This window comes from Bubalus bubalis, chromosome 14 (assembly GCF_019923935.1).
Source record: "Bubalus bubalis isolate 160015118507 breed Murrah chromosome 14, NDDB_SH_1, whole genome shotgun sequence".
Lineage (NCBI taxonomy): Eukaryota > Metazoa > Chordata > Mammalia > Artiodactyla > Bovidae > Bubalus > Bubalus bubalis.
The window spans coordinates 66208053-66221362 of NC_059170.1; the positions used below are offsets into that span (position 1 = coordinate 66208053).

General features: G+C 35.4%; 1 protein-coding gene across 3 annotated transcripts in view; it reads left to right on the forward strand.

Annotated features, from left to right (window-relative positions):
• LOC102402714 (ankyrin repeat domain-containing protein 26) overlaps positions 1-13310 on the forward strand; it is a 69188-nt gene that overhangs the window by 16694 nt on the left and 39184 nt on the right. For 2 of the 3 annotated variants that reach the window (XM_025264457.3, XM_025264458.3), the window contains exons 7-15: positions 988-1057; positions 3836-3896; positions 3985-4184; positions 7931-8060; positions 8360-8421; positions 9569-9662; positions 11511-11609; positions 12221-12249; positions 12340-12412. In XM_025264457.3, coding sequence (XP_025120242.3) covers positions 988-1057; positions 3836-3896; positions 3985-4184; positions 7931-8060; positions 8360-8421; positions 9569-9662; positions 11511-11609; positions 12221-12249; positions 12340-12412 — 818 coding nt within the window. The remainder of the gene's footprint in view (positions 1-987; positions 1058-3835; positions 3897-3984; positions 4185-7930; positions 8061-8359; positions 8422-9568; positions 9663-11510; positions 11610-12220; positions 12250-12339; positions 12413-13310) is intronic. The other variant, XM_025264459.3, reaches the window with a different exon arrangement.

Sequence of the window (13310 nt, forward strand, 5' to 3'; positions counted from 1 at the left end):
TTTGTAAAGTAGCTGTGTCCTACTTTTACTTAATTAGCCAACTGTGGTTCAGGAGGTTGATGAATTGACCCGTGATTCCATGATTAAAATGAGTTGACCTGTGATTTGACAGCTGGCCTGCTTGGCTCCCACGTCCACTCTCATGTGCCTCAGCAGAGACTGAGAAGTACTGTGTAGCATATAAGTTAAACATATAAATTAGTTCTTTGATTTCTGTCCATTTTAAGTTTCAGACATTGGCAAGAACTCCTGTACTGTTCCAGAGTAAAGGGGAGGGGTGGGGCCATCTCAGTAAGTGGTTTCGCTGCTGAAGGACCAAGACTGCCATTTTTGATGGATGCCATTTATTTAGTCTCTGAACTAGGGGCAGAGAATGGAGAAGGAACAGCATATCTTTCCACTTTGTTTTAAGTCATCAGGTTTGTCCCAGTTTGGGCAAACAAGTGTTATGTCAATCCACCAATTCGATTTTCAGTTCAGTTATTAGGACTTTTGGTGAAAACAAATTATTTTCAGGCTCCGCCAGTGTATTGGCTGTCACTGTATGTCGTGGAAACTAAGAATGAGTCTTAACTAGATATTTCAATAGTTGGGAGAGATGGAAGCAGAAAAAGGTAATTAAAAACCTTTTAGAGACTTCCCTGGGATTGCAGTGGTTAAGATGGTTAATAAGACCTCTCCTTCCAGGGTAGGCAGTATGGGTTTGATCCCTGTTCCGGAAGCTAAGATCCCACATGCCTCAGGGTCAGAAAACCAAAACATAAAATAGAAGCAACATTGGAACAAATTCAAGAAAGGCTTTAAAAGTGGTCCACATTAAAAAATCTTTTTTTTTTTTTTTTTTCAAAGAAAGCTTTTTAAAAACAGAGACTAAGTTTTAATTATGTCAAGAAACTTCATTTAATATGCAGATAGCCAAACTTTGACTTTTTTTTTTTTTAAGAAATGAACTCACTCATTTTTGTTGTGTATGTTTTTGCTCTAAAGGTTTTCCAACAAACCTGGTGTTGATTCATGGCCTACATCAGATGATGAAGACTTAGATTTGGAAACCAAGGTAAAGTGCTCTCTTCTGTAATTAGTTTTCCTGCTCTGAATTTAGTTTCGTATAGCATTTACTCTTAATAGTCAGCAGTGGTGTCCCTCTCACTGTTTTATGTTTGTAATGGAAAGTTGGTGAGAGCAAACCATTTTATAAAAATATGACTAGTTGATTTTTTTTCTTTTTACTTTAGTAAATATTGAAAAGTGAAAGTGAAGTCTCTCAGTCGTGTCCGACTCTTTGCTACCCCATGGACTGTAGCCTACTAGGCTCCTCTGTCCATGGGGTTTTCCAGGCAAGAGTACTGGAGTGGGGTGCCATTTCCTTCTCCAGGAGATCTTCCCGACCCAGGGATTGAGCCCGGGTCTCCCGCATTGTAGGCAGATGCTTTATTGTCTGAGCCACCAGGGAAGTCTCAAATACTGAAGGTGGAGTGAAGGAAAAAGATGGGTTGGAAAGTACATAGTGACAGGAAAAGCGTATGGGGAAAAGCTTTCTTACGATGGAGGAAATACAAAATTTGGTCAAGGATAGAGTCTTACTGTGAACTTTAAACCATACTGACTTGACTTTTATAATACTTATAGTAGATACGATTACTTACTGTAATAATCATGGAATCTTCCTGGAGCTTTTCAGTTCCAAAACTATATAGTTTATATAATCTAGTTTTCTTTCTACCCTTTGACACTATTTTGGTTTCTTAGAAGTGTTAGGAGGGTGCTTTTTTTTTTTTTCTTTCTCTGTTTCTGTCTTTGGCTCTTCATTAAAACTAAAGTAATAGTTGTAATTATGGAAATTTAGAAATTAAAAATCTGTTTCTCAAAATCCATATTATAAAGGGATTCCACTGTGTTTTCTAAAGCATTCCATTAAGAAGATATTCCCATCTTGTTCATCTCGTTGAAGAACACATTTTGCCTAAAATAATAACCAGTTTGTAGAAGCACAGGCTTTTAATAACCGTAAGATAAAACTTAACAACTTCAGATATTTTTTGTATTGTAGTAAAAAAAAAAAAAGTCTACTCAAAGTCCTTGTGTCATATTTTAAAATTTCAGATTTCAGACATTTTGTATTATTATTATTTAAATATTCATCTTATAGCCTCTGTATCAGTATAAACTAGTGGAGTTCAGGAAACAATTGTGCATCTCCTGGAGCATGTAACGTATATCTCAAATGTAAGAACCATTTTAATAGTTTTTGAATGTGAATAAATGAAGAGACAAATGGAATCCTACATAATGTTACAGCTAATATACATAATATAGCAGTTAAATCTGTTTGAATTCTAAAAATATGACTTACATTTAGATTCTCTTTTTAATATTTAGGATGTAGAAGTTCAGTTGAGTTATGTTGAAGAAGGAGGTCCTGCACAACAAGAAAATAAATAAGAAAATACGTGATAAAAATGTTACTGTATATTTTTCAGTGTTGTCCAACTGGGAGCTGAGAATTTTAGATGAATATTTCTTGACCTTCTTTTTAGCTCCGTCTTGTATTCCATTAATTTTTTTTTTTCAAACAGCATATTATCCTTAGAATTCTGACTACCAGTCATTGTTCCCAGTGAAATGTTAGTAATATTTCTTTATCAATTCCTTTCTCTCTAGTAATACTTGACAGCATTCAGGTAGTGATAGATGACCATGTGTGGCTAATTGAATGACTTTTTTTAAAGTGGCAAAATTAAACTCTTTATTACAGTATTATTTACAAACAGTTTTAAAGTAATATAAATCACTATTATTAGGGATATACAATGAACAAAAGCCTCTTTTAAATATATGTTTTATATATAATTTATGTTGATATTTTCATAAAACTTGAACAGTGTAGATATATAATTTATGTATTAATAAAAACATATAAAGCACAGGCTTTGTTCATAGTGTATCCTTAACAATACTGATATATTACTGATTTATTGTATATAAATTCTAAATATATATGTTTTTCTACATACCTCATTATACTTATGCTTTTCTTTTTTTTTTCTTAAGTTTGTACTTCACTAGGCATATCTCACTTTTTCCTTTCTTTTTCCTCCCCTACCTTTTGTCATTTTTAATATTTACTGTTAACCTAATTTTTTCTTGCAGAATACATTTCTTAAGTGTCTGTCGTTTGAGTCCATCTCTCTCTGCCTCTATTGTTAACATGTTTGCTTATGGCTTTCTATTTAGAGTGTTTGTGGCTTTCATTCATGATCATTGCCCTACATATTTACTCTTATTTTTTTCCCTCTTTCTTAGAATGAGCTGAATTTAAAAAGTCATTTGTCTTTAGCTCTTTGACAAACAGAATAGAAATAACTTTTCCTGTTTGCAGTTCTAACCCATTTAAATAAGGTTCTGCTAAAAACTAAACTTTCATATTTCCCTTCCCAAGTGATAATTTATGCATATAGAAATCATGCAAGCAAATTTCAAAACGTAGCAACTAATTTAAATAGCTTAGTTTTTCAGACATAGTACTCTAAAGTATTGGGGATAAATTTTTATTCTAGAACATTGTGGTAGAGAAAGTAATCTAGTAGGTGTCATAGTATTTGTATATCAGTATATTAGGGGTAAGGAGAGGAACATCTGGGGCTTCCTATGTCATCTGTCAAAATCCTTACCCCATGAGAAGGTTAGTCAGTGGCAGAACTGGGATTTGAATCCACATCTGAATGACTCCAGAGCTTGTGCTCTTTGTGTTAGATCATAGAGTAATGGGGGATGTTATAATTATTTTATTAAATTTGACTCTTATTATTCTTAAAGTTCTTATTTTCTTCTCCAGAATGTCCTGAAACCAAACTTAACAAAGCTAATGAATGCTTCTCAGCAATCCAAGAGAAACAGTAAGTTATCGAAGACTGTCCTCCTGGTTTTATTCACTGATTTGAAATTACAGATGTTCTCATGTACTCTCCCTTGTTTTCACTGTAGTGGAAGCAAAATGTGGCATTGTGAGACCAGAGACTACAACCTTCTCTGAGGACAATGATTCTGATAGTGAAATTGAAGATGTGGTTGAAACCGTTCCCGAACCATCATCTGTAGTCCAGGACTTCTCTCATCCTGCCTTCCCACCGGCTGAGCCTCTTCCACAACCTCTCAAGTCTCTTGCGGGCCTTGGTCTCACACAGGCAAGTTGTTTTGTTTGTAACTCTTTTTTCCCTGTACTTTTTCACATGCCATTCACATGTCATGTCCCCTTATATGACAAAAAGGATCCTACCACAGAAATGAAAGCCTTCAAAGTCATGATACAAAATGGTGCGATGATAAGAGCAATATATGTGCATGATTCAGATTTATAAATGTTGGCATACTAAGTATGCTATTATGAAAGAAAAAAATTACAAAGCAATTAGGAAGAACAGCTAGATGAATATGAAGATGGGGAAGGGGATGAACGGGAAGAATTCATTTAAGAAGGACAAGATGAATATGAAATGGAATGAGGGTCAGGATAAGACAGATTATTACACAAACACAACAGAAATATTGGGGGTATGTCAGATGAGGAACTCTATATTATAAATATGAGAAGAATTATTTCAAATTCAACTTAAGAGGAGACAGTGAGGTCGTGAAAAAACAATGCTCATACTCTTTTGAATGACATATAGCTGATTTTTATGAAGAACTGAAAGAAAATTTGTTCCTTACCTTTTTTGGTGGTTGTTTTTGAGGTTGGTGATGGTTCTGGTTTTTTTAATTGCAGTATAATCAGTTTACCATATTGTGTTAGTTTCAGGTGTACAGCAAAGTGTCTTGGTTATACTTATATATGTATATATGGCTTCCCTGGTGGCTCAGTTGGTAAAGACTCTGCCTGCAATGCGGGAGACCTGGGTTCAATCCCTGGGTCGGGAAGATCCCCTGGAGAAGGAAATGGCAACCCACTCCAGTATTCTTGCCTGAAAAACTCCATGGACAGAGGAGCTTGGTGGATTACAGTCCATGGTGTCACAAAGAGTTGGACACAACTGAGGGACTAGCACACACACATGTATGTATATATCTATGTTGAATATAGTTCCCTCTGGAAGTTCATTTCAATTTGAAGTGATTTGTCTTTTTGAAAAAATTCTCGCTTTGAAAGTAATGAAGCAATATCTTCTATTTAATATAGCAAAACTTTAGTTCATAGACAATTCAAGGTGAGTTCTGTTTTAGGCCTTAGCAGATTTATTACGATTTAAGAATTTTTGGCCTTTCTGTTTCTTGTGGTTTCTAACTTACTGTGATAAATACTTAATGTACTTAACTAATTTATCTTACTGTTTGGTATAATCTTGGTGGGTGTTTTAGATCTTTTTGAAAATAAAGAGGAAATAAATAAGCATTTTATCTAGTCTTTTTACTAAAGTTATAATTTATAATTATATAAATGAGATTCTTACTCTCTCTTCATTAAATGAGAAAAATTTCAGCTGCAATAGTCTTAAAGAAAAAATGTAGAACTTTTTGCTAAAGAGATTCTAATTTGTCTTTTCCTAATATCTACATGTAATGGCACTTACAGTAAATGAATGAAATCATAATTTATGATTTTTTTCCCGTTATACAGACTACTTGTTATTATAAAATCATAAGGAAAGAAAAATTACCAACAGGGTTTAAAAATTATCTCTGGAAGATAATTTTTTACTTTTTAAAATATCTCTAGCCATATGTATACTCCATGTTATTCTTAAGAAACTTTATATTAACTTCAGTATTTATAGGTGTTAAACTAACCTGTCAATTCTTTGTTATACATATGAAACTAACATATAAATTCTTTTGTATCCAAAACTCAGAAATTGTGGTTACTTGATTTTTTTAGTTTGTTTGTTCTTTCCTGATATGAAGTTTGAGCCCTGCTTGATAATCATAGATGTGTTTGAAAACCTTTATATCTCCAGCTAGGATAATCATAATTTTACTACTATTTTTAATATCTAGATAATTCCTTCAATCTTTACCTACTATTCCAGAAGGCACAGATAGGAAATTAGAGTTGTTAGTGTGCTGTTTACAGGGAAATAAGAAGAAAACCTTGTGAATTTTCAAATAGGGTTTTATATTTTTTTCTTACCTCATAGTAGTTCTTTCTGTCTTTCTTTCTTTATTTTAATATACCCACTCCAGTATTCTTGCTTGGAGAATCCCAGGGACAGAGGAGCCTAGTGGGCTGCTGTCTATGGGGTCGCACAGAGTCGGACACGACTGAAGCGACTTAGCAGCAGCAGCAGCAGCACTTTAAAAGGACTCATAATTCCATACTCACATAAGCATTTCTCATCTACAATTTAAAACTTGTCTTTTAAGATCACTTTTAAAAAGGAGTCTTCTTGTAGCATCTTGAATTGGTGTTTTACTATTAAACCTTTTCATTACACTCAAAAATGCTTATTATTATAAAATCCTAGAAATGAATATTTGCATATATTTATAAAAGTATATTTTTATGTCCTTGAAACAGATGTTAAAATATATAACTGAAAATTTTAATGTCATAGTTTTCTTCCCCTGGTATTGTTTTATTTTCAAAAGTTCAGAATTCTGCATAGATTTGCATTAATTTTACCAGGTTAGCATATTTTACAAATAGTTATCTTAACAGCTATGCTTTTCCTGAATAAGGCTATCTATTTCTAATCCAAAGGAATTTATCCAAATCCTTTCTTCTGAGTCCCTTGCGTGCCTCAGGTTAATTCATTCCTCCCCAAACTGAAGGCCTTGTTCCTGACGCTTCCCTCGTCCCTGACTCTTTGTGAGCCACACTGTCGTCCGTTTTCCCCATCCTAGTAGACAGCATCACTGAAATGCCACAGCAGGAAAGATCCCAGACGCCAAACTTCCGTGAAATTACTGCATCCAGTCACTCAGCAAGTTCAGTATTTTCTACGTGCTCATCATTTTTCATGTCTTATTATCATAATCCACTTTCTCACCTATAATCTTGAAATATTCTTTTCAAGTTTTGCTTCCCTGATGTTTATGTTGCTGCCAGAGTAATCTTTTCTAAAATATGTTTGTCAGTCTGTTCATTTCTCTTGGCTTTGCATTTTGTTTTAGAATGATTTTTACTGTTTTTATTTGGCTGTTTTTAAAGCCAAATTCAACTTTTTAATGACAGGTTCATGGAAACTCTGGGTGATGTGCAGTGTTTAGTTTGCTTCCTGTCCACTCTGGAGCATTGCTTGTAGTGTGTTTTTTTTTTTAATAATTCTGTCCTGTAAAATAATATCATGTTTGCTACTCCCTGGTGCAGTGTAGTCTTTCCCCTTTCATTTGAAAAAAAGCATGGCACCAAATAAAATAAAATATATTTGTGATGATGTAACCCTTTACTTGTGTAGTAGATTCCTGTCACGTGAAGAAAAAAGATGACTCTTGCTTTCTGCCATTTGATCCCGGTCCTTCCGTTTTGTCTCTCTGTAGGGTTCCCAGTAACTGGGCTCTAGTTTTCCACATGACTTATTCACACTGTTTCACACCTCGTCCTTTTCCTGGGCTGCCCTTCCCAGAATCTCCCTCACATCCCGGCTCTGTACTCTGTCTTCTGAGACATAGCCCTTTGTCACAGCCTGTCTTGAGCTTCACGGGTTCACCTACCTCCGCTCTCCTTTGTGCCCTTCCTGTGCTCTATCTGCTTCAGTTGCAGAGCTGTTGAAAAGCTGACACTTTTCTGCCCTCTTGTTTGTTTTCACGTGTCTCTGCCTTGCCTAGAACACAGAACAGAATTGCTCTTTTCTTTACATTTCTAACTTCTCCAAGGACAGTGTCTATGATTTCTTAGACAACAGTGAATGTCATCTTACTGATTGACTGAATGACCAAATAAATGAATATGTTTCCTGAAGTTGGGTTTTTGTTTTATTTTGTCTTGTTTTTATAGGAAGGAGCCACAAAGCCAGAGATTGTAGACAAAGAAAGTGATACAGATATTATCGAAAGGGCTCCACAAGAGCAAATAAATCATGACCATTTGAGTTCTGTTGATGGAACACACAAAAATAATAGAAGTGGTAAGTTAGTGAATGTCTGTGGATTTTTTTCCATGCTTAAAAGCTCAAATAAAAACCTTTAAAGTGCATAGATGGAAATATGGCATCCATTTCTTTTTAAGTGTGGTTCTTTTGCTTTCTTTCTTCAGAAGTGTCCCAAGTACTACCAACTTTTACTTCCTGAAAGTGCTTCAACCCTCTGAAATTCTTTTCCACTAGTTCATTTTATTGAACTATTTGTGGATAGAGATAGAAATATATGTATTAAAATTCATACTAGTAAATGTTCTCATTAATGTATCTGTGATTCCATTTTACAGATATGATGTCAGCCTTAGGTTTGGGAGAAGAGGAAGATATAGAATCACCTTGGGATTCTGAGGTACTGTCTTCTGTTATTATTTTGAAATGTAAACAACTGGGTGATGTAAAAACAAAAGCAGAAGATGCTGTGACTTTCTCACCTTAGCATTTGCCCATCAAAATTTTTTTATTTTTAATCTGACTTTAATCTTTATTTTTAATTATTGATTTTTAATCAATAAGATAATTCTGTGCTAAATACTACCACATAGTACACTTTAGTTAATTTTCAAGGTTTACGTAATGAAATCAGTGTATTATGGAAATCAAGGCTTAGAAGTCATAAGGAATCTGTTTGTGTTCTGAAGTTATATTTATCTAAAAACTGAAGCATTGTTCCAGGTGAGTCTATGATCAAACGTTCCTTTCTTTCTCCCTCTCTTCCTTTCTTCCTTCGATTTTTATTGGAGTACAGTTGATTTACAATACTGTGTTAGGTTCAGTGTGCAGCAAAGTGAATCAGTTATATATCTGTCTATATATATCAGCTCTGTTTTAGATTCTTTTCCTATATGGGCCATTACAGAATAGTGAGTGGAGTTCCCTGTGCTGAGCAGTAGGTCCTTAGTTATCTGTCTTATACACTGTGGTATGTAGTGTGTTTGTGTCATCCCCAATCTCCCAAGCAAATGTATGTTTCTGAGAGGGCCAGAGAGAAACAGGTTAAATTGTGGTTTCTTACCACGTCAACATTGAAAAGATAGTGCTTGAAACTTGAAAGTATTATTACATTTGGATTGTCAAGTTAATCTGCAGGGAACATTTCAAGAGAAGCAAAAGCATAGGGAATAGTAAGAAATACGTGGTATAATAACAGCAGTTATCTTTGCTTTGTGATGTATTAGTAAGTACAAACCATTTTGGATAGTTTAACCAGCACATGCAGAGAACCTTTATGGCAGCTGTATGGTAAAGTAACAATGCTCTGCTTGAAGGTGGCAGCTACGGAAGGAGATGAGAAGGGCCTGATCTCTTAGATGCGGGTAGCCACTGCCTGGTGATACAGCACCGTGTTTGAAGTCAGCATCCTGAATCTGTCACGTAGCAGCTGTGGGATCTTGGCAAACCTGTCTTAACCGGGTTAAATGTAGGCAGTTTTTAAAAGTAGGATATTTTCTTCAAAAGAATTAGGAAATCTTCCTGCAACTCAGTATTAATTTTAACAGAGTGTCTCTGAGAGCCTTCCACGGAAGTATGTGGATCTTTTATCTGGAGCTGCTGGTCAAAGAGGAAAAAATACGTTAAATGAACAAGTAGAAGGTAAGAACTATATTTTATAGAGAAGTCATTTGACAGAATGTTGATATAAAATGGAAATGCTGATATATTCTAATAGGCAAAGAAAATCACCTGTCAGATGTGTAGTGAGGTAAAAGACGAGAAAAGGAGGGAAATAGTGTATCTTATCAGGTGTCAGCCACAGATTAAATTGAGAATCATTTAAGGAGCTAAGTTATTTAGCTCCTGGACTTCCTTGGCGGTCCAGTGGTTAGGACTCTGTGCAGTTAAGAGTCTCCAGTGCAGGGGGTGCTGGTTCGATCCCTATTCAGGGAACTAAGGTTCCATTTGACACATGGGCCAAAAAAGTAAAAAATTAATTCTGTTTCAAGATACTCTATTGACCTAAGGAAGGTTAAAAAAACAAGAGGGAATGAAGGATGAGAGAGGCAGAGGGTGTAGGGAGGAAATGAAGGAAAGGAAGCACAGGTCTGTGGGGGAAGGGGACAATAAGTAAGATAACGCTTTAGAAAAAGAGAGAGTATTTGATATGGACAATGCATTTGAAGTGAGCTTCCAGCACCAAACATGTCAGAGAAGAACAGCAAAGCTTTCCCCTCTTCCTGTTTTCCTCATTGTTAGGAAGGCATTCAGGATTGCAGTCCCTGGGCGTGCAGAGCTGTGTGTTATCCTCTGTGGAGGACACGGGCATAGGTGCTCAGCTGTAAATGTTTGCAAATTGGTGTCATAGAAATGTTGCTGCTTTATAGGATGGTGTCACGTAGGCCAACAAAAGAGAACTAGAAAGAAGGAGCGAGCAGAGGGCATGATAGGGAGATCAAGGAACCTACAGCCTGATAGTCCACTGGAAAGTTTCCAACTTGTAATGCAGTTTCACTTTGGGGGGAAGTGTTAGAGTGAGGAAGTTGAGGCTAAGATTTCAGGAGAATAAGTTGAAGTAATGTAGAAGCAGACTCAGTATAGACCAGAGTTTCTCAGATTTTAACTAGTAGCCTGGGGACCTTGTATGAAGTGCACATACTGAGCAGGAAGTCTGAGAATCTGTGTTTCTAATAAGCTCTCCGAGTAGCAAGGGTGTAGCCTTACATTTAGAGAAATCTGGAAGTAGAGCTTTGGAGAGTTCAGGACATAACAGGATCTAGGAAAAGCATTATTTTGTTTTTCTTTCTAAACGTGTCTATAGCCAGAGGGAAGCAAAGAGTTGAAGTAGCAATTACAGGTGTAAGATACCATTGCTAAGCAAAGAGGGAAAAAGAAGTGGTGGGGATGATCCATACAAAGAATGTAAAGGGGGAGGAATTCAGACCACAGATCCAGAGATTACCCTTTACAGAGGAAAGAATCTAGTGAAAGGACAAAGGGAGGAAAGTAAGGCCTTAGGGAGGTGAGTTTGGAGTTGAGGAAACTTGAAGGAACTCCTTCTAGATGGCTTCAGTGTATTTGCCATGAGAAGAGATAAGATCATTGTTGCTCCAGAGAATACTGGAGGTGGGAGGGGGTGCTAGAAGTGGGGGAAACTCCAGCCACTCCAAATACCTATCAGGCATCAAAGATATATGTTGTATTGGTATTTGTTATTCAAATTAGATTAATGTGAATATGGGGGCATTGACTTTTTTTGACAGTTGTTTCACAGAACTCCTTTGAAGCAGTAGCATGGTGTACCAAACCAAACTAAGTTTTGAAACAAAACAGATTAATAGGGTTCATTCCCTAAATACTAGAATTGTTAATTTTTGATAAGTACTATACTGATTTTGAAATATGCAAAATTTTTAATATCTAATAATTGTGTGACAGTTAAATTTATTATTTCCTTTTTGATAATTGTATTTCAATATTGAGAACTTACTATGCATTATTTTCTAGATGTGTCTTATATACCTTCTTGCATGATTGGATCGAGAAACTTTAAGATGGCTAAACTAGAGGAGCCAAGACATGTAGGCATACCAGTAGCCCACATGGGTATGAAAAAAAGTGAATATTTTTATGAACCATTATTCTACAAGTGTGTATCCCAGTTAATCAGTTCATTACTCTTTCTCTGATGAGAAATGAATTATGCGTTCAGTTAAACTGTCATCCCAGCTGTACACTTCTTAAATGACTGGACAGATTGAAGAACATGATAAATACTTGTAGTATAATGGTGGAAATGATACTGCTGTATTGCATTCAAGATAATGCTGTTGCATTTTCCCATCTACTTTCACATTTATCTTCTTGGGGTCATGATTTATTCCTCTGATTAACATCACTTTTCTCATCAGTCGGCATGTTCACGTGTGTGCACTTTAATATTTTATAAAGTCATTGAAAATGTAATGTTACTTTTGAAATCTTAACTGCATGTTTTGTTAAACATTTATTTCTATTTTTTCATCACTCTCTATAGTGGATTCGTAGTGTGTCTTGCTGGTGTCCTAACATCCCCCTGAAAACAAGACACTGAAACCGAATGTATTCACTGCCAAGGCTGAGCACAAGGATTTCTGCTCAGTACTAACTCTGCATGAATGTAAAGTTGGCTTTCATATTTACATGTAATTAACTCTTATGTCCCTTTTGCCTTTTAGATTCTCCTGAGAAATATCATAACGTGAAGGTAAAATCGTTTATGTTTTTATCTTGAATTATGAACTGTGGATTGTATCAAAGATACATTATTAATCAACTTGTTTCCAAACCCATTCAGCCTGCAGTCTTAGTGAAAGATTCTGTTCCTAATAAAACAGTCGGAATGAAGGATTTACAAACATCCACTTCAGGTAAATTTTGCAATACACACGTAACTCTGAAAAGAGGGACACTGAAGTATTTGAAATGCTCAGTCTTCATACTGCTGACTTTTTTTGCAAATTTAATTGAAGCATTTGACATACATAAGTCAAGTGTTATTATTGGTATACATGTTTTGAAAAAAAAGATACATACAGGTATAAGAACAAGAAATTTTTAAAATGTAAACTTGAACTCAATATGTTTCTGTATATGTTTCAATACCCTGAAGTCCTCACTTTGGAATCTGTATACTTCTTAGGGATTCTCAGAAATTAATTATTAGATCCTAAGATTTTTCCAATGTCCAAAAATGCTTATTTGAGCTCTGACCTTTACCTAGAGTAAAGCTTCTCTTGCTAATATATCAGTTGTATTTCAGCTTATAATTATTTCATTTTAGTGTTGTTACACAGATGAATGTAGGCCAGCCAGATGTTTTGTTTAGCAGACTTTGTGTGTGTGTGTGTTTGTGGTGTCTTTGATTATTAGAAGTAGGGGAAGTACTCATACTTTAATGGCTTTTTGATAGACATAATCTTTTAAAACAGTGATTCTGAAAGTTTTGGCTTTAGGATCCTTTTATACTTCTAAAAATTACTGAGAATGCCATGGAACTTTTGTTTAAGTAGGTTGTATTTATTAATGTTCACTGTATTGGAAAACAAAACTGAAAAACTTAAAATACAAGAACACAGAATCATAATGGCTAATTCCATTTGTCATTAGAGTTACAATATCACATATCGTGTCTCTGAAGAACTCCACTGTGCACTCAGAATGAGAATGGAAGTAACATTTAGTGTTGTTGTGAAAATAGTTCTGATCTCTTGGACCCCCTGACCCAATGGGTCTCTGGACTTCAGGGAGTCTCTGGAGTCTCAGGGC